Source organism: Stegostoma tigrinum, unplaced genomic scaffold, assembly GCF_030684315.1.
Source record: "Stegostoma tigrinum isolate sSteTig4 unplaced genomic scaffold, sSteTig4.hap1 scaffold_49, whole genome shotgun sequence".
NCBI classification, from domain to species: Eukaryota; Metazoa; Chordata; class Chondrichthyes; order Orectolobiformes; family Stegostomatidae; genus Stegostoma; species Stegostoma tigrinum.
In genome coordinates, this window is record NW_026728419.1 from 2343371 (window position 1) to 2362681 (window position 19311).

A 19311-nucleotide genomic window follows, 5' to 3' on the forward strand; every position below is an offset into this window, starting at 1 on the left:
CATGATGCCCCTCTGCTCTGTTTCGGTTTTGTTACGTCTTGATATATAATAGTCTCCAGTTATCTGTTCTTTTGCTATTTCCAATACATGAGACCCTCTTTCCATGCCTTGTGCCTGGCTGCACAGCTCAGTGGTCAGAGCACTGTTCTCAGAAACTAGTGGTTGTGAGTTCGAGCCTGTGATAGTGTTTGTACACCCCCTGCTTCAAAGGGCAAAAAGAGCCCTTTAAAAATTATCTGAAATTATAACAGTATCATTTCCTCCACAGACCAGAAATATGTGTGAATTTCCACATTGCTGTTTGTCCTTCCACTTGAGGAGGAGCATTTGGAATGGCAGGAAGCAGCTGACATCAGTGATGTTTGGCTGGAAGTACAAGGTGAAGCAGGAAAACTGCAGGTGAGCAATGGGGGAGGAGCACAAACCCAGGGCATCCATCAAATACTTCCATTTGTTGCTGTAAACAGGTTCTAGTTTTGGAGTCTGGAATGGGACAATAGAGCCAAGTGAGTGACGTTCTGCTTTCTGGGGGTTGCTCTCTCCGAAAGCCTCTGGCACTCTCAGTGGAAGGTGTCCTTGTTAGTTTCCTTCTGTGGGTGAAAATGAGGGTCACTTCCCCGAGGGGGCATGGACACAGTCTTCCCACCTCAAACTTCAGTTTTGCTTGTTGGTTCCTCAAAGTGTTGACCCAGAAACCCGCACTGCACACACTTCATTGGGGAGACAGTGGCCTGAGATTGTTATCACTGGACACTTAATCCAGAGACCCAGATACTATGTTGGGGACTTGTGTTTGAATCCAGTTGCAGCAGACGGCGGAATTTGAATTCAATACAAACCTGGAATTAAGCGTCTAATGATGAGCATGAATCTGTTGTCCTTTAAGGGAAGTAAACTGCCAGCCTTGCTTACATGTAACTCCTGACCCACAGCAATGTGGTTGACTCTTAACTGCTCTCTGGACATTTAGGAATTGGTAATAAATGTTACCCTAGCCAGTGATGCCCTCATCCCGTGAATGAATTTAATAAGTATGTCAGGAATTCCTCCTGTATGCAATGATAACTGATTTGCTTTGCCCAATCTTTATGCAGACTGAAGTCACCTGACTCTTGAAGTCAGTGACCTTTCATCACAGTTAGAGCTCTCCCTTTCTGCTGGTGTCTTCAATTTCCTGTTTAGTGCCTTCTGCTAAAATTACCACTTGAGTTGACTGGGGTGGATATACATCGACCACTGTCAATTTCTGTCCCTTGATGTTTCTAAACTGTACCCAGACTCCATTTCACCAGAACTAATATCCATTGTCATTACCATATTAATTTTATTCCGTAACCAGTAATGCTGACCTACCTCCTCCTTCTTGTCAGTCCTTCCAAGAAACTGAATACCCCTGGAGCCCAGCTTCAGACATCGTAGATATTTTGGTTTCTGATTTACCAAAATATCCTGGATTCTGGAAAAGTCTGAGTTCAGTAGAAATTAGCAGTTGTAACACTGCTATGTAAGAAAGAAAGAGGAGCAAAAATAAGGGATAAAGCCAGTTAACATGATTTCAATCAGTTGGGAAAGTGCTTAATAATGTCTCTTCATTAAGTATGTTTCAGCAATGCTTTTAAAACAAAAATCGTATCATCTGATTAAATCAACGTGGTCAATCCAGAAGAAGACATTCCATGATGGAGACAGGGCAGTTGCAGGTAAGTTCAAGGTCACCCTGGGGCCAGGCATGTTTGACAATTTCATTCCTTTTTCAGAGTCAAACAAGTGAGGTCGCAAAGAGGAAACCAACAGCTGCATAACACCTGGATCCCCAAGAGGCATTTTGTAGGGTGTCACACTGGTGGCTAATAGATAAGATAAGGGCTCTGGAACTGAAGGTAATGTATGAGCATGAATAGAGAGTTGGTGAACATGCAGGACATAACAGTAAGTGTTATTGTGACTGTGATGAGAGGAGTGCAAAGGATTCGAAGGTGAATATAAAGGTTAAATTAACTTCAGGGATGTTTTTAAGGGACTTTCAGGACAGATGAGACCATCCATCCTCTTGACAGCTGATCAGCCAGTCTGGCCACCAAATAAATTAATAGACGGATTGGTCACATGTGGGCAGGCCTCCTGGTGCCTTCACCCCCATGGGCAATATCCCAGGAAGGCTGTTAAGGGAAGATGGTGAAGATGGGAAACTGCATCCATGTTATGATGCCCACGTTTACAAACAAGCCCTCCCCACATGACAACCGCGTACACGGAGATGAAGTGGAAAACAGCAGGTAACTGCTGGAACAGGTTTTGTGTTCTTTCTCGGGAAGGTTTTCTTTTAAAAAAGAATAAGCCCAGTGACATCACAATGGTTTGCCTGTGATGTCATAAACACAAACAAGAATAAACAATAACTGCTGTGTGTCTTCACTTCATGTTGAGACAACGTGAGGTGAACATTGCAGACTTGTAGCTCTGCAGTTTCAAGTGCGAATCGCTTATTTCTTTTCTCTCCCTCATCAGTGTAATTAGAACTAACACTAATTGAAGCGGAGGGAAAGGAGCAATACCTTTGTGGTATCACTCTTGGTTGTGAGAAGAGTTTTGAGGTAATTTGAATTCAATATATACTGGACACTATTTGTAAAGAAATTGGATTTTAGTACGAATTTCAAAGACGGGAAAACTGGAAAAATGATGTGAATTTGGGGTAACCCGATTGAATTAATGCGTGTATGTTGTGGGTCGCAATGGTTCCAGTACTTGCCAAAACCAAAATTATATTGGCCACATTTTTGTGTCCGCTCTTTGATGGAGGAAAATGTTTCTTCTGGTCTTTGCTGAAGGTGATATTAGCAGGAAAAATGTTCATCTCGGATGACCGCAAGATCCCATTATCACAACAATTCGCAAACAAAACAAGAATGGAATTCTCCCGTATAAATCATCTACTATTTATCCCTCAGTGAATGTTATTTCAATGGAAAAGCTAATCATTACCAATTGTTATTCATGAAAACGTGCTTTCTGCACATTAACCAGTGCCTTTCCTACATTACAGCAGCCAAAAAATAGTATTTAGATGAAAAAGGCCCTTTGGGAAATCATTCCAGATGTTCAAGGTGTTGGATTAGAGCAAAGCTTTGTTGAGTTTCATTTTGAACTGAAGTATCTGAAGGGTGATGTCCTGGCTGCTCAGTTGACAAGTTAAAATGTTAAATTGTTGAAGGAAGACCAAGTAGACAGTGAAGGCGCAAATGAATATTTGACATATGTAATGAGGCTGAAGTCAGCATATTTTTTGGTCTAGTATTTAAGTGTGATCGTACTCTTTCTCTTTTCATGTTGAATTTGGTTTTTACTTTTATGGTGTTTTCATTTGTCTTTTAGGTTTGACGATACTTCACCTTTCTCATTCCTCAGACTCCAACCCACTTTGATTCTGAAAGGTATGAGTTATCATTAATTTTTCACAAAGCACAAGCTTCAATCCAGTTCCTTGTCTCCCTGTGTTCAGTCAGGCATCGACTCACTTATTCCAGACCTCACATGGAAATTTGCCTTTAGAGACAATGGGAACTACAGATGCTGGAGAATCCAAGATAACAAAGTGTGGATAATAAAATGTGAGGCTGGATGAACACAGCAGGCCAAGCAGCATCTCAGGAGCACAAAAGCTGACGTTTCGGGCCTAGACCCTTCATCAGAGAGGGGGATGGGGGGAGGGAACTGGAATAAATAGGGAGAGAGGGGGAGGCGGACCGAAGATGGAGAGCAAAGAAGATAGGTGGAGAGGGTGTAGGTGGGGAGGTAGGGAGGGGATAGGTCAGTCCAGGGAAGACGGACAGGTCAAGGAGGTGGGATGAGGTTAGTAGGTAGCTGGGGGTGCGGCTGGGGGTGGGAGGAAGGGATGGGTGAGAGGAAGAACCGGTTAGGGAGGCAGAGACAGGTTGGACTGGTTTTGGGATGCAGTGGGTGGGGGGGAAGAGCTGGGCTGGTTGTGTGGTGCAGTGGGGGGAGGGGATGAACTGGGCTGGTTTAGGGATGCAGTGGGGGAAGGGGAGATTTTGAAACTGGTGAAGTCCACATTGATACCATATGGCTGCAGGGTTCCCAGGCGGAATATGAGTTGCTGTTCCTGCAACCTTCGGGTGGCATCATTGTGGCAGTGCAGGAGGCCCATGATGGACATGTCATCAAGAGAATGGGAGGGGGAGTGGAAATGGTTTGCGACTGGGAGGTGCAGTTGTTTGTTGCGAACTGAGCGGAGGTGTTCTGCAAAGCGGTCCCCAAGCCTCCGCTTGGTTTCCCCAATGTAGAGAAAGCCGCACCGGGTACAGTGGATGCAGTATACCACATTGGCAGATGTGCAGGTGAACCTCTGCTTAATGTGGAATGTCATCTTGGGGCCTGGGATGGGGGTGAGGGAGGAGGTGTGGGGACAAGTGTAGCATTTCCTGCGGTTGCAGGGGAAGGTGCCGGGTGTGGTGGGGTTGGAGGGCAGTGTGGAGCGAACAAGGGAGTCACGGAGAGAGTGGTCTCTCCGGAAAGCAGACAGGGGTGGGGATGGAAAAATGTCTTGGGTGGTGGGGTCGGATTGTAAATGGCGGAAGTGTCGGAGGATAATGCGTTGTATCCGGAGGTTGGTAGGGTGGTGTGTGAGAACGAGGGGGATCCTCTTGGGGCGGTTGTGGCGGGGGCGGGGTGTGAGGGATGTGTCGCGGGAAATGCGGGAGACGCGGTCAAGGGCGTTCTCAATCACCGTGGGGGGGAAGTTGCGGTCCTTAAAGAACTTGGACATCTGGGATGTGCGGGAGTGGAATGTCTTATCGTGGGAGCAGATGCGGCGGAGGCGGAGGAATTGGGAATAGGGGATGGAGTTTTTGCAGGAGGGTGGGTGGGAGGAGGTGTATTCTAGGTAGCTGTGGGAGTCGGTGGGCTTGAAATGGACATCAGTTACAAGCTGGTTGCCTGAGATGGAGACTGAGAGGTCCAGGAAGGTGAGGGATGTGCTGGAGATGGCCCAGGTGAACTGAAGGTGAACTGACCTCTACATCGCCGAGGCCAGACGCCAACTCTCCGACACCACCTCCTACCGCCTCCTCGATCATGACCCCACACCCGAGCACCAAACCATCATCTCCAACACCATTCATGACCTCATCACCTCAGGGGACCTCCCACCCACAGCCTCCAACCTCATTGTTCCCCAACCCCGCACAGCCCGTTTCTATCTCCTTCCCAAAATCCACAAACCTGCCTGCCCTGGTCGACCCATCGTCTCAGCCTGCTCCTGCCCCACCGAACTCATCTCCACCTATCTGGACTCCATTTTCTCCCCTTTGGTCCAGGAACTCCCCACCTATGTCCGTGACACCACCCACGCCCTCCACCTCCTCCAGGACTTCCAATTCCCTGGCCCCCAACACCTCATATTCACCATGGACGTCCAGTCCCTGTACACCTGCATTCCGCATGGAGATGGCCTCAAGGCCCTCCGCTTCTTCCTGTCCCACAGGCCCGACCAGGCCCCCTCCACCGACACTCTCATCCGCCTAGCGGAACTCGTCCTCACACTCAACAACTTCTCTTTTGACTCCTCCCACTTCCTACAGACTAAGGGGGTGGCCATGGGCACCCGCATGGGCCCCAGCTATGCCTGCCTCTTTGTAGGTTACGTGGAACAGTCCATCTTCCGCACCTACACAGGCCCCAAACCCCACCTCTTCCTCCGGTACATTGATGACTGTATCGGCGCCGCCTCTTGCTCCCCAGAGGAGCTCGAACAGTTCATCCACTTCACCAACACCTTCCACCCCAACCTTCAGTTCACCTGGGCCATCTCCAGCACATCCCTCACCTTCCTGGACCTCTCAGTCTCCATCTCAGGCAACCAGCTTGTAACTGATGTCCATTTCAAGCCCACCGACTCCCACAGCTACCTAGAATACACCTCCTCCCACCCACCCTCCTGCAAAAACTCCATCCCCTATTCCCAATTCCTCCGCCTCCGCCGCATCTGCTCCCACGATAAGACATTCCACTCCCGCACATCCCAGATGTCCAAGTTCTTTAAGGACCGCAACTTCCCCCCCACGGTGATTGAGAACGCCCTTGACCGCGTCTCCCGCATTTCCCGCGACACATCCCTCACACCCCGCCCCCGCCACAACCGCCCCAAGAGGATCCCCCTCGTTCTCACACACCACCCTACCAACCTCCGGATACAACGCATTATCCTCCGACACTTCCGCCATTTACAATCCGACCCCACCACCCAAGACATTTTTCCATCCCCACCCCTGTCTGCTTTCCGGAGAGACCACTCTCTCCGTGACTCCCTTGTTCGCTCCACACTGCCCTCCAACCCCACCACACCCGGCACCTTCCCCTGCAACCGCAGGAAATGCTACACTTGTCCCCACACCTCCTCCCTCACCCCCATCCCAGGCCCCAAGATGACATTCCACATTAAGCAGAGGTTCACCTGCACATCTGCCAATGTGGTATACTGCATCCACTGTACCCGGTGCGGCTTTCTCTACATTGGGGAATCCAAGCGGAGGCTTGGGGACCGCTTTGCAGAACACCTCCGCTCAGTTCGCAACAAACAACTGCACCTCCCAGTCGCAAACCATTTCCACTCCCCCTCCCATTCTCTTGATGACATGTCCATCATGGGCCTCCTGCACTGCCACAATGATGCCACCCGAAGGTTGCAGGAACAGCAACTCATATTCCGCCTGGGAACCCTGCAGCCATATGGTATCAATGTGGACTTCACCAGTTTCAAAATCTCCCCTTCCCCCACTGCATCCCTAAACCAGCCCAGTTCATCCCCTCCCCCCACTGCACCACACAACCAGCCCAGCTCTTCCCCCCCACCCACTGCATCCCAAAACCAGTCCAACCTGTCTCTGCCTCCCTAACCGGTTCTTCCTCTCACCCATCCCTTCCTCCCACCCCCAGCCGCACCCCCAGCTACCTACTAACCTCATCCCACCTCCTTGACCTGTCCGTCTTCCCTGGACTGACCTATCCCCTCCCTACCTCCCCACCTACACCCTCTCCACCTATCTTCTTTGCTCTCCATCTTCGGTCCGCCTCCCCCTCTCTCCCTATTTATTCCAGTTCCCTCCCCCCATCCCCCTCTCTGATGAAGGGTCTAGGCCCGAAACGTCAGCTTTTGTGCTCCTGAGATGCTGCTTGGCCTGCTGTGTTCATCCAGCCTCACATTTTATTATCTTGGAATCTCCAGCATCTGCAGTTCCCATTATCTCTAACAAAGTGTGGAGCTGGATGAACACAGCAGGGAACTGCAGCTGCTTGGCCTGCTGTGTTCATCCAGCCCCACACTTTGTTATCTTGGAAATATTCCTGCTCCTTTGTTCCATTTGCTCATACTCATCTGTGACATATTAAATTAGATTAGATTCCCTACGGTGTGGAAACAGGCCCTTCAGCCCAACAAGTCCAAACCGCCCCTTGAAGCATCCCACCCAGACCCATCTTCCTTTCACCCACACACCCTTCAACACTACGGGCAAATTAGCATGGCCGATCCACCTAGCCGACACATCTTTGGACTGTGGGAGCACCCAGGGGAAACCCATGCAGACACGGGGAGAATATGCAAACTCCACACAGTCAGCCTGAGCCTGGAATCGAGCCCGGGTTCCTGACACTGTGAGGCTGCAGTGCTAATCACTGAGCCACCGTGCCTCCCGTATCCGACGAGATTAAAACAGCAGCGGTCCATGACACCTGTGAAAAGTAGTAGTTGTCAGCCTTGCATCAATGACAGCAGCCTGACCCTGGAGTCAGACAGTTCTCAGTGTAATATCTTTGAGCACAATGAGGACTGATGTGGCAGCCCCCTTTTGCGACCTTGACAGACTGAGCAATAGGTGACCCGACATCTAACTGATGTCTCTACAGTTTCCCAGCTGTTTTCTCCCCACTCCCCACACCGGGTTCGGTCTCCCACTGGGCTGACTGTGTCCCACTCACTGGACTGCAGAGGTGTGGATTCTGAGAAGCTGACTGCCTCAGGTGTCCATCTGGCAGAGCCCATTACCCTGTATTAATGCCAGAGACTGCTCTTGGTGAACCGATCCTGCATGAAGGCAGCCTCGCTTGCTTTGACTCTGGGTTACTCCCTTTAGATTCTGAGACAGTGCTTCCAGGGTGTGTAGAGTGATTTTTATTCATATATTGATGTGAAAGCTTTGTTGATTTTTATTTTGAGTGGCCTAAAAAGTCTGAATCCTGACGTCCGTGTTGGCTCAGTTAGGATTTTAAAGTTGTGTTTTCTGAACAAGAGCAACATGATATCAGAAGAGCAAACAGATCATGGACACATGTAACTACACTGAAGTCAGCATTTTATCTTTTTTGGTCCAGTATTTAATTTTTTTATGGCAGTCTTTCTCTTTATATGTTGAATTTGGTTTTGTCTCTCATGATGTTTTCACTTATCTTATAGATTTGACTGTTGTTTCCGGTCAGTCAGCTTGCCGAAGCAGTCAGATTTCCGTCATACTACTCAGAATAAAAATGGTATGTACTATCCTTGCTTTTTCACACACAACAAATTCCAATCCCCTGATTACTTATTCTTCATATTCCTCTACACCATCCAACACTCACTCACTCGCACATTCTTCCACGATGTGCAAGATGTTTTATATATTTGGTCACAGGTTTGTCCCGTTTCATTTTGAGGGAGCTGAAATGTTTGAAGGCTGATGCTCTCATCTGCTCACTTGGCCTTTTAAAGTTTCAATTGTTCTAAGGAAGAGCAAGGTGATATTGAAAGAGGAAATAAACATTTGTGTTGACCATGAGGGTTTGTCCTTATCGACTTCTCCCCGTGCCTGACATGCTGGTTAAACAATCACCAGCTGTCTCTCTCTCTCTCACTCATGTGAGCACAGCCCTATGATGTGGTGTGGTAATGGTGACTTTTTTTTCGAAGGTGGGTCACTTTGGAACAGACAAGCTGGGTTTTTTTGTGATAATCACTGACTGTTTATGTCAGGAAATATCTATTGCTGCACTTTTCAAATCCGAGCTACGTCCGATGGGTGTGAAATCTGGCGACAGACGTTTTTCCAAAAAATGTCGTCCATTGGAGGTTCTGAAGTTGAAGTCTGTTGGGTTCATTCAGAACTTCAAGACTGCCATTTATGTTACGCTAGTGTATTCACAGTAAATGGATAAATGGAGTTAAGAGAGAAATGCATCATGATGTGATACAATGGAGCAAGCTCAAGAGACCTTATTCCTATGAATTCAAAAAATATAGTTTAAGTTCTGAGATATTCAGCAAGCAAACTGTAAGACAAATGGAGTAACAAAAGTATGCTGTGTACTAGGATAGAGATCTGTTCAAACTTTTCTAATTGTTATTAATTAAGTAAGCGACATGTGCAAATTCTTCTTTTCAATTTAAGACTGAGATAGAATAGTCACCCAATTTACATTCATGATGAACATAGAGCAACGATATAATCATGAAGAGGAATTGTGTCCCTTGATGTCGTGTAGTGGGGGTGGTGAAAATAACTGTCATGTTTTTCATAAATTTTTGACAATCATCATGACTAGAACTAACTTGTAGCCACAAACTGGAGTGTGTTAATAGGGGTTAAGAGTGGGCATTAGATGGTGTTTCAATCACTGGCCACTTTCCACTGCTCTGCCACATGCTGTGCCTGGCAACCTTCAGTGAACAAAGTCCAAATCTGAACCAGATTTGCAAACCAGTTCCTGAATTCGAAACAAGAAAAGAACATGTCATCTGTCAGGCAAGCTAGTGTGTTGTGGTATTTTGACTACGAGAGGGAAATAAAACAATGTTCATGTGGAACTCTACTTAATATTTGAAACCTGAATGTGCACACTTCAGTTGATTCTCTCCGCTGCATAATTAACTTCAACTCTTCCATCCTGCTTTTATTGACATATTAATATCTGCTTGAGAGATTTCCTCCATGCCTGTTGATTGCTTACTGACTGCATGTGTACAATATACTGAGAAAACGCACCAGTTTTGATTTATCGCCGCAAAAACTGTGCGTTGAGGGACCGTGATTTACTGCGCTCGATTGTATTTTTTTTTCCTTTTTGCTGGAATTGTGAAAACTTAGAACACTGGAGGGCACATCCTTCCATAGATATCCTGTCCTTTCTTCTGTTACACCGTGCAATGAATGGGAAGGAAAGGAGCGGGAAGAATGATTATGAAGTAAATTTGAGTAGGGGAGCTGATAGCCTTTTACCACAACAGCAGAACAGATGGAAGGAATGAGTAGTAGGGTGAGAGAGAAAGGAACAGAGATTTCACCATTAAAAATGTTGAAGGCAATGTATTGGCAGCTGGTAGCCTTTGTTTTAGTAATGTATTGCAAACATTCAATAGTTTTGCTCTTTTAATATTTAAAGATGGACATTACATAATTTCTCTCACTGAGATTGTCATCATCGTCATAAAACATCAATTTATTTTTAATGTTATTTGTCTTTCTGGATCAAAATATGATGACACATAAACAAATTGAGCTTCAAAATCTCCCCTTCCCCTACCGCATCCCAATACCAGCCCACCTTGCCCCTGCCTCCCTAACCTGTTCTTCCTCTCATCTATCCCCTCCTCCCACCCCAAGCAACACACCCATTTCCTTCTGTCTAACCTCATCCCACCCACTTGACCTATTCGACCTCCCCAGCCTGACCTATCCCCTCCCTACCTCCCTACCTACAATCACCTCTACTGGCTCCATTCCTGCCTCGAAATTTGTCTGTCTCCTCTCCACCTATATTCTCCTCTACCCATCTTCGGTCCGCCTCCCCCTCTCTCCCCATTTATTTCAGAACCCTCTCCCCCTCCCCCTTTTCTGATGGAGCGTCTAGGCCCGAAACGTCAGCTTTTGTGCTCCAAAGATGCTGCCTGGCCTGCTGTGTTCATCCAGCTCCACACTTTGTTATCTTTGTTTGGAGGTTATGCTTTTCTGCAGTCATGCTTTTTTATACTTGTGTGGGGTAAAGTTCTTAAAACGGCAACTTCATTTAATTGAAACACATTTTGTACAATTTTCTATTACTTGGAACAAGTCTTGGAAATACATTTCCTGTGAATACAGACGATTCATAATTCTGACAGAACCGGTCAGCTACTCTGGCAAAGTTGAGAGGTTCGCATTGGATTTCAAATTTCAAATCAGGCTCCTTCAAGAGTGCTCCAATTCCCTCCTTTGCTGACATGCTCCACCCTGACCCCTGCCCAATCCCAAAGGTATATTCATCTGCTGACATGAAGGAAACTGAATTTGATATAGGGGTGCTTGATGTGATTTGAACTATGAAGTTCTTTGTGAGAGTTCTTAATTTCTTTTGCACACTCCACAGTATCAAGTATGATAACCCTTCGGCAGCACATTGGAAGAGACCTTGCATGGCACGAGTTGTGGAACAAAAAAAAAACAGAGGTTTCCTTTTTCTTCAGTTTCTCCCTCCTTCTATTTTCCGCCAAGTCAGCAAACATTTTACACCTCTCTGCTTTCCTTCCAGTTATGTAAGCTTGCTTTCAAGAGTAATTAGATTCCTCAGAACAATATTGTTCAGAAATGTGAAGTCAGTGATATTGTTAGCAGAGAATTCAAACAGGATTGAAGCCAGACTGTCATGTTTCCTGTTGCTGGCTGTGGCCTCGAGCTGTAGACAGAAGTTGCTGCACATAATTCCACATTTTCTCTGTTGTGGAAACTTTCTGGCCCGTCTGATGACTGGATTAAAGTAGAAATTGAGAAATAGTGGGTAGTCAGCTGAAGGGATTTAATATTAAATGTTTATTTACTTAAAATGATGGTTTAATATTCTTGAGATCGACACAAAATAACTCCAAGGCTCAAATTTCTGTTTTGTATGAATCTAGCTGGCCATGTTTCTGTAATGTTTTGACTTTAACTTTGTGTTTTTTTTAATGGTTCAAGCAATACATGAAGTGACCAGCTGCTTTATCATTGGATTGAACATATTGTATCTCCTCATCAATGGTATTCCCCTCCAACCCTTCAATGCTCATATCTTTGTACTTCTAATTCCGGCCACTTTGATCTTGCCTGCATGCTTGATCTTCTTTATCCTGTCATTGGTGTGTTCAGCTACCCAGTTCTGGGACACTGTTCCAAAACATCTCCTCTTTGTCCTCAAAACCAATCTTTCTGACCAAGCTTTTGGTGACCTGCCCTAGTTTTAGCTTCATGAATCTTGGAGCGATTTTTAAATGATTATGTAAATGTGAAGCATTTTGAAATATTTCTACCATGTCAGAGATCTATACAAATAAACATTGTTCCTGCATCACATTTACTTTTTAAATTTGTATTCTCTGTAGGCATCAGGAGATGAGCTTCCATCCCATCTCGCTGTCGATACCTCCAACGTTCAAATTCTTCACTCTGAGACCTCAAAAAGACTTGTCGAAAATTTTGTAATCGCTCTCATGAACAAGGAGCGTTTCTACATCCGCACATTCTTTTCGACATACAAAGCATATACCACTGCTGAAAGTGTGTTGTACATCCTCCTGGACAAGTGAGCATAAATCTTATGAGCATCTCCTTTGTTTAATGGTAATGATAGAAAAGTATGTTCTGTCGAGTAATTTTTGTTATTAATCCTTCTGGCAATGAATCGCTGAAACTAGCCATATGGAAACAACTCTCAGTAAACTGAGAATCTCCATCCAACCCTCAGTTAGGGAGACTATTTTTTGTTCATTGAAGACACAAACTTACCTGCACCCCAATCCCTTGGACATTAAGCTCTGCAAATTTGGGCTTTAACTTTCATCCAGTTTCATCAGAAAAGTCCACATTTTTTAAAGTATTCTGGAGGATTTTATCCTCCACACAGATGGTTTTATCTTCCACCTTCTGCCTAAAAGGTCCGGATTCAAATTCTATCTCCTATGTCATGTGTCATAATAAGTTTGAATAACTTGATTAAAAGTAATTAGACTTGAAGTCCTTCATAAAGAGAGACTGCAGTGGGACTGATGAGCTTGTTTGTTTACAACAAGGCAAAGCAGTCCTTCAGTTCTCCTGTTTTGTGCCCCCATCGCCTTCCAATATCCCTGATCCCAAATGGTGGCACAAATCATGTTTAAGCACCCGGCTAGTGATTTGGGACAGAAGTGAATAAAACATACTCACAAAACATAATGCTGAGACAGCTGCCAATGTATTTTTGATTATTTTTTCGCAATAATGAAGCGATCGAGAACCAGTACAATACAACGATTAAAAAGTGTGGTGAATGTATTAGGACAATGTCTGGACCTTGGTATTAAAGATAAACAGTGACGTTGACTTCCTTCAATGCTTTTTATGTAGTTTGGAGCTTCCTACAACTATGTTTGGAATGTTTAAGTTTCTGCATGTAGTGAATGGAAAAATGTTATTTTAATTGAAAGAAGCCTATCAATTGTCTGTAATAACAAAGTGTGGAGCTGGATGAACACAGCAGGCTAAGCAGCATCTTAGGAGCACACACGCTGACATGTCAGGCCTAGACCCAGCTTTTGTGCTCCGAACATGCTGCTTGGCCTGCTGTGTTCATCCAGCTCCACACTTTGTAATCTCGGATTCTCCAGCATCTGCAGTTCCCATTATCTCTGATCAATTGTCTGTAAGTCTGTGTTGGGCATAACAATCAAAGTTTGGAAGCTGAGTTCAGGGTGAGGAACCTTCATTGCAAAACTGAAATGTTGGTCAAATGAATGTCTGCTTCCAACTGAAATATGCAGGAATACCGCAGTTCTGTAATAATGGGTGAAATGTTTTTCAAATGACATCAGTGATGGTTTCTCTTGTCACCTCAGTTTTCATACATTAGTTTTTTTGCATGTTGGGTGAGCATTGAACAGTTTATGTACTTCACAAATGGTGTTTTGGGGTAACTTATAAAAACTCAGTTCGGGGACAAAGCGATTCTCACCACTGCTGACCTGCAATTGATGTACCTCTGACATTAGAGGGATATCCCTGGGTAGGAAAAGTTTCCCAAATGTGCTATGGTTAAAAAATTGGAGAAAATCAGCAAATAACCAGAGATTATTAGATTTTTCTTCAAAGCAGTAAGCTAATGAGCAGGCTTTCATGAACCCAATAGGTTGCAGAAATCGATCCAGCTGGACCTTTCAAAAGGGAATTTGGGTTTCTCTTTTTGCCTGTTGCCAAAATATTCTCAATTCTTTGCCCAAGTAAATAAATGTTCCAGCAGAATAATTCCAACCAGAAGCTTCTGAGTTTTTAAAAAAAGATGACCCATACTTGCCGTAGAATTTGAAACATCACAGCTCACGCATGTGTCTCACGTTATCTCTCAGAGGTGAGATAGTGGACAACGATTCTTCGCAGGTTATTACTTTCTTATTTGCTTTTGTGTTAGGCCGGTGGTCATCTTAGATGATGGTATTCTTTTAAAGGTAAAGTGAAAATTTCGTAAAACCAAGGAATCTCAGCAAACTGTGGTTTGTTGAAATTTGAGGAGTTTGGTTCTCATTAAACTCTAAGGTAGCTGTGGTTAAGACAATCATCTGTTATATTTACTATCTCCTCCTTTCACAGTGTAACTGTTTATGACTTTGGCTGCTTAGATCTCTAACTTGTCCATTGTCTTTTGGTGAAAGTCTCCATCTGCAGGGAGATTCTTGGAGTTTTTAAAAAGTCAACAACAAAGTGGCTTCCATGCCATTCAAAAGTTCAAACCCATTTTACCAATTGGTCAGATTTTGTGTTTAAGATTAGTGTTTGAGCCAACCATTTTAATTCGGCTAAAAGATCATCATAATTCAACGGATGTTTATAGCATCCGTTCACCTTACAGGCACCCTACATTTCAAAATTTTCCTTTATCCATGGTGAAAGGGAGAAACAGTCTGACTAGTTGCTACAGTTATTTTGGTGTTCTGTAATTAGATCCAGGGAATTCATCCCTTTTTACGTGTGCTTTTATACGTGAGAATTAACTTGAGTTCAAAATGGTTAGGATCGTATAGTATGAGTATAATTTAAAAAATCTGTTCCTGCCCAAGTTTTCCAAGTGTTGACGACCAGCCCATGACTTCTGAAGGAATGAATTTATGACTGACAGATTTGGTGATGTGACAAAGATGCGCTAAAAAATTAACCTTAGAGGACTTCGGAATACTGCAGAGAAATATAGGTTTAGCAAGTAGTCAACGATATGACAAATAGAGTTGTACATGGGTAAATTTGAAGTCCATTTTGGCAGAAAGAATAGCAGTTTTGTTTTTATTGAGGGAGATTGCATTGCTCTGAGATAGAGTGGAATCTGGGTATCCTCGTGCATGAATCACAAAATGATCATGTACAGACACATTAAGTAATTTGGAAAGCAATTAAATGTTTTCATTTTATCATGAGGGAATTTAAGCACAAAATTAGGGATCACTGGTTATCCAATATCTTGAATGATTTTCTTTATATTAGTCAGTGTATTTCAAGGATGGAAGTAAATATATTAGACGCAGTTCAGAGCAGGTTTACCAGAATAACACCAAGACTAAGTGACTTGTCTTACAAGGAAAATTTGCACAGGCAAGGCTTGCATCAGTTGGTGTTTAGGGAAGGAAGAGGCAACGTGTTTGAAACAAAAAAAACCTGACGATTTGGACAGGGTAGACATGGAGACAATGTTTCCTCCTGTAGAAGAGACTAGAATGAAGGGCGAGTGTCTAAAGGGCAGTGGTTGTCAATTTAAAACAGTGATTTTTTAAAAAAACATTGAACCACATTGAATGCTTTACTCTTCTCTGTGGCAGGGGATGAGGCAGGTATGCTGTAAAGTGCCAAATTGGAGTTTCAATGCAAAGTATTAACAAACTTGGTAATCAAGGCTTCAAATGCCAAAATCCTGAACCTTCAGATGTTTTTCAGTGGCTGAATGCAAATTGTAGATTCAAGCTTGTTTAAAATCACTTAGTTTGTGCTGTCTGACCAATTGCAGATATGGAAGCTTTGGCACCTCAGAGGCAGAAGAGATTCCAGTTATCGATTCAGTGAGCACAAAGTAAGCTTTAGTCTAATGTGTGACTTAATTAAATTTCATCCAAAATACAACAATGTTAAAAAACCTGCTGGCACTTCCTGTAAGATCTGTGGAGGGCCTTCCTCCCACAGCAATGCAGCAAACACTAGACAGCAGCAGTCACATGAACAGAGTTGTTTGATTGTATCAAAAATCTACACAGATTTTGTTTGTTTAAAAAGAAAAGTTGTATCAACAGAAAAGATCCAAAAGTGTTCAGTGAAACATTGCTCATCTATTCACTATTCAGATCTCCATTTGTCGCCAAACATTTAGATAGCTGAACTCTGAATTAAGGATACAACATGTTGAAGAATTGAGGTTCCTACCTCCTCCCCTCCCCTCAGTCTGCCTGTGCTGTCTTTCAAATCTCCTGTGAAGGTTTTGAAGAAAAACCTACTCCCAGTACATCTGGAGGGTGATCTATTTTATAAAAACTGTTGACCAAAGAATGAAATAGAGGCAGAGCTGCAATCTTTTCTTTGCTGTCATGAAGGTTGGTATTGCTGAGCTTACACAAAAGAGATTTGCAGGCCAATGTCCACTGTGGGAGTTGTGGAACTCTCTTATTTGCAAGACAGACAGGCACAAGTGGCTTTCAGCTGGTGACTTACTTCATGCCCAGTGAGTCATGAAACCAGCTACTTTGCCCACCGCTGACAATACAGTATAATGGTGCAGAAGAGAATTCAGCTTTCCTCATGAACTCCCCTTCACTTTACCAAGAATGTCATGTCTCAGGCCAAGGCCAGTTGACTTGGGAAATGCAGCCCTGTATGTCGAGACACTATCTGAAGTATTTCATCGGACAGTTGGTTGCCTTTCTATATTTGGGCCTGGAGCTCTTTGTTTAAGATATTATTCGACTTTGCAACAAATATAAAATGATGAAGAAATGGATCTGATACATCCGTCTCTCTCTCTCTCTCTCCTTCCCTCTCTCTCTCTCTCTCTCTCTCTCTCTCTCTCTTTCTTTACTGCCATACCCCAGTCTCACGGTCTTATCCTGCAAACTGCAGTCAAGGGCTTTGTGGAGACAAATCACCATATTCTGTAGTTGCGTCTAGACCTGTTGTTACAAAATTAGCTGTCAATGGCTCAAATTACGGACTCAATGTCTTTCAGGTGTATGACGATAATTTTATTGTGGATGTAGATGTTCGCTTAAATTTACTTGATAGCGCTTTTATGACCATTTGCAGAATACCTGACAGTGCAAACAACAAGGTAGATGGGAAACCATGCACTCTAAAATCTATCATGAAGGAATAAGTTTGAATACAACAAGCGGTTAAGGTTTTGCTTTATTCAGAGTACAAGGAATACAAAGGAAACTGCCGATGTGCGAACAATTACTGGCTGCAAGTGTTTGTTTAAAATGACATTTTTCACAACTAATTTCAGCAGCGGAAACAGTGATAACATTCCGAGCTGTGAGGAGCTTGCAAATCCAGTGCCTGCAGAGACAGTTACAGAGATCAGAAAGTAAGTATTGATCCAATGTGTGAGGAAATAATGCTTTAATCAGAATACAACTATGTGAAGGGCAGCTGCTGGAGGGCCACCATTTTCAGGAACATTATTTTGAGACTTTCTCCTGAAACTGAGCAGCATCTGTGGAGAGAAAGCAGAGTGGGCGCTTTGAGTTGAGGTTCCCCTGTTCAGAACTTTGCATCTCTGAAGAAGTGTCGCTTGGCTCAACTTGAACTCTGTTTTCTGTCTGCAGATGCTGCAAAACCTGTAGAGTTTCTCCAGAAACATCTGCTTTTCTTTCAGATTGTCTGCGTCCGTAGTTTGTTTTTTTTATATTAAAGAAACAGTTGGCTGTTGTTCTAATATTTGCTCTGTTCTTAGTGTTGTAAAAAGAAATTTTAGATGGAAGCTTGTGGTTCATGCTGCAGGCCTTCTGCTGGATCTGAAACCTGGAGGCCTTGGCCGATTCCAACGGTAACCAATACAGAGATTGCTGCCGGCGTTACTCACCAGTTGACGGTTTGGCTCAGTTTTGACAGCTGCTGGTCCAGAGAAAGGGATGGCAGATCAGCATCTTTCTCAGCCCAACTGTTAATGCTGATTGTCACTGAGGTTGTGTAGGTGGGCGCCATCAGGGAAATGAGGGAGGCAGTCCTTAGAAGTCAAGGAGAGTCCAGGTGTCAAAGAGAACTGGCCCATGTCACATAGCTTTGCAATGTATAGGTGGCAAACCCCCTCCCTGCCATTTTCCTAATCCTCCCGCCTCCCATTTAATTGCCAGTGAATGATTGGGCATGCATTACACACGATCTTTAATGGAATGTTTCTTTTCCAAACATTGGACTGTGCACTGCCGGTAAATATATTGAAAAATTTGACTCTCTAACTCTATTTCCAATGTTATTACATGCCCCACCTCCCCCCGTTGCCCAAAAAAGAAGATCGTGGTGTTTTGAAAACGTGTGAAAGTTGAAATTCCTTCTTTCTTGCAACTTCCCCAGCTTCTCTTCCAGACTCAACTCCTGTCACTTGCAAACCACCTTTTAATGCTTGGAGGTGAAAAACAAATCTCGATCTATTGTAGTTACATACATCAGAAATGTTGCCTGTTTAACAAACCCAGTTGATAAGCACTTGAAAACTTGGGAGAGCTTGTCATCTGAAGAGTGGTTGAGGGTTTTGGTTCTGTTCAGGATGCAGTTTAGAAGGATGGGAGGGAATGTCATTGAAACTTTCAGAATACTGAGAGACCTGGAAGGATTGCACATGGAATGGAGAAGATGTTTCCACTAGTAGGAGAGATTAGGACATGCCGGCGCAGTCGCACAGTGAAGAGACCAACCTTTAGAACTAAGGTAAGAAAGAATTTCTTCAGTCAGGGAGTTGCTCATCTGTGGAAAACATTGCAGAAAGCCATCGAGGCCAAGTCATTCGGTCTATTTAAGATATATAGAGAGAAGGGTTCTTGATTAATAAGAGGATCAAGGGTACCAGAAGAAGGCTGGCAATTGGGCTTGAGAAACATCACAGTCAGAATTGAATGGCAACGCAGACTCAGCAGGTCGAATGAGCTAATTCTGCCCCTATATCTCATAGTCTTATGGATCCACACTAAATACTTCAATGTTCGTTTTGTGAGTAAGCCATTTCTGGGTGCAAGTGCTTGTTTACAATGTCTTTAATTTTTGCCTTATATATTCAGGAAGGCAAATGCAATGTTGGCATTTATTTTGAATG

At 44.1% G+C, this 19311-nt stretch overlaps 1 protein-coding gene across 3 annotated transcripts in view; it reads left to right on the forward strand.

Moving 5' to 3' along the window:
• The first annotated feature begins 2050 nt into the window (after nt 1-2050).
• The window catches only part of LOC132208625 (ral guanine nucleotide dissociation stimulator-like 1), a 60287-nt gene continuing 43026 nt past the window's right edge, over nt 2051-19311 (forward strand). The window contains exons 1-6 of one of the 3 annotated variants that reach the window (XM_059644085.1): nt 2051-2276; nt 3376-3434; nt 8471-8544; nt 12383-12582; nt 16021-16083; nt 17506-17586. In XM_059644085.1, the coding sequence (XP_059500068.1) occupies nt 2173-2276; nt 3376-3434; nt 8471-8544; nt 12383-12582; nt 16021-16083; nt 17506-17586 (581 nt within the window). In that variant the 5' untranslated portion in view covers nt 2051-2172. The remainder of the gene's footprint in view (nt 2277-3375; nt 3435-8470; nt 8545-12382; nt 12583-16020; nt 16084-17505; nt 17587-19311) is intronic. The other 2 variants (XM_059644086.1, XM_059644087.1) reach the window with 2 other exon arrangements.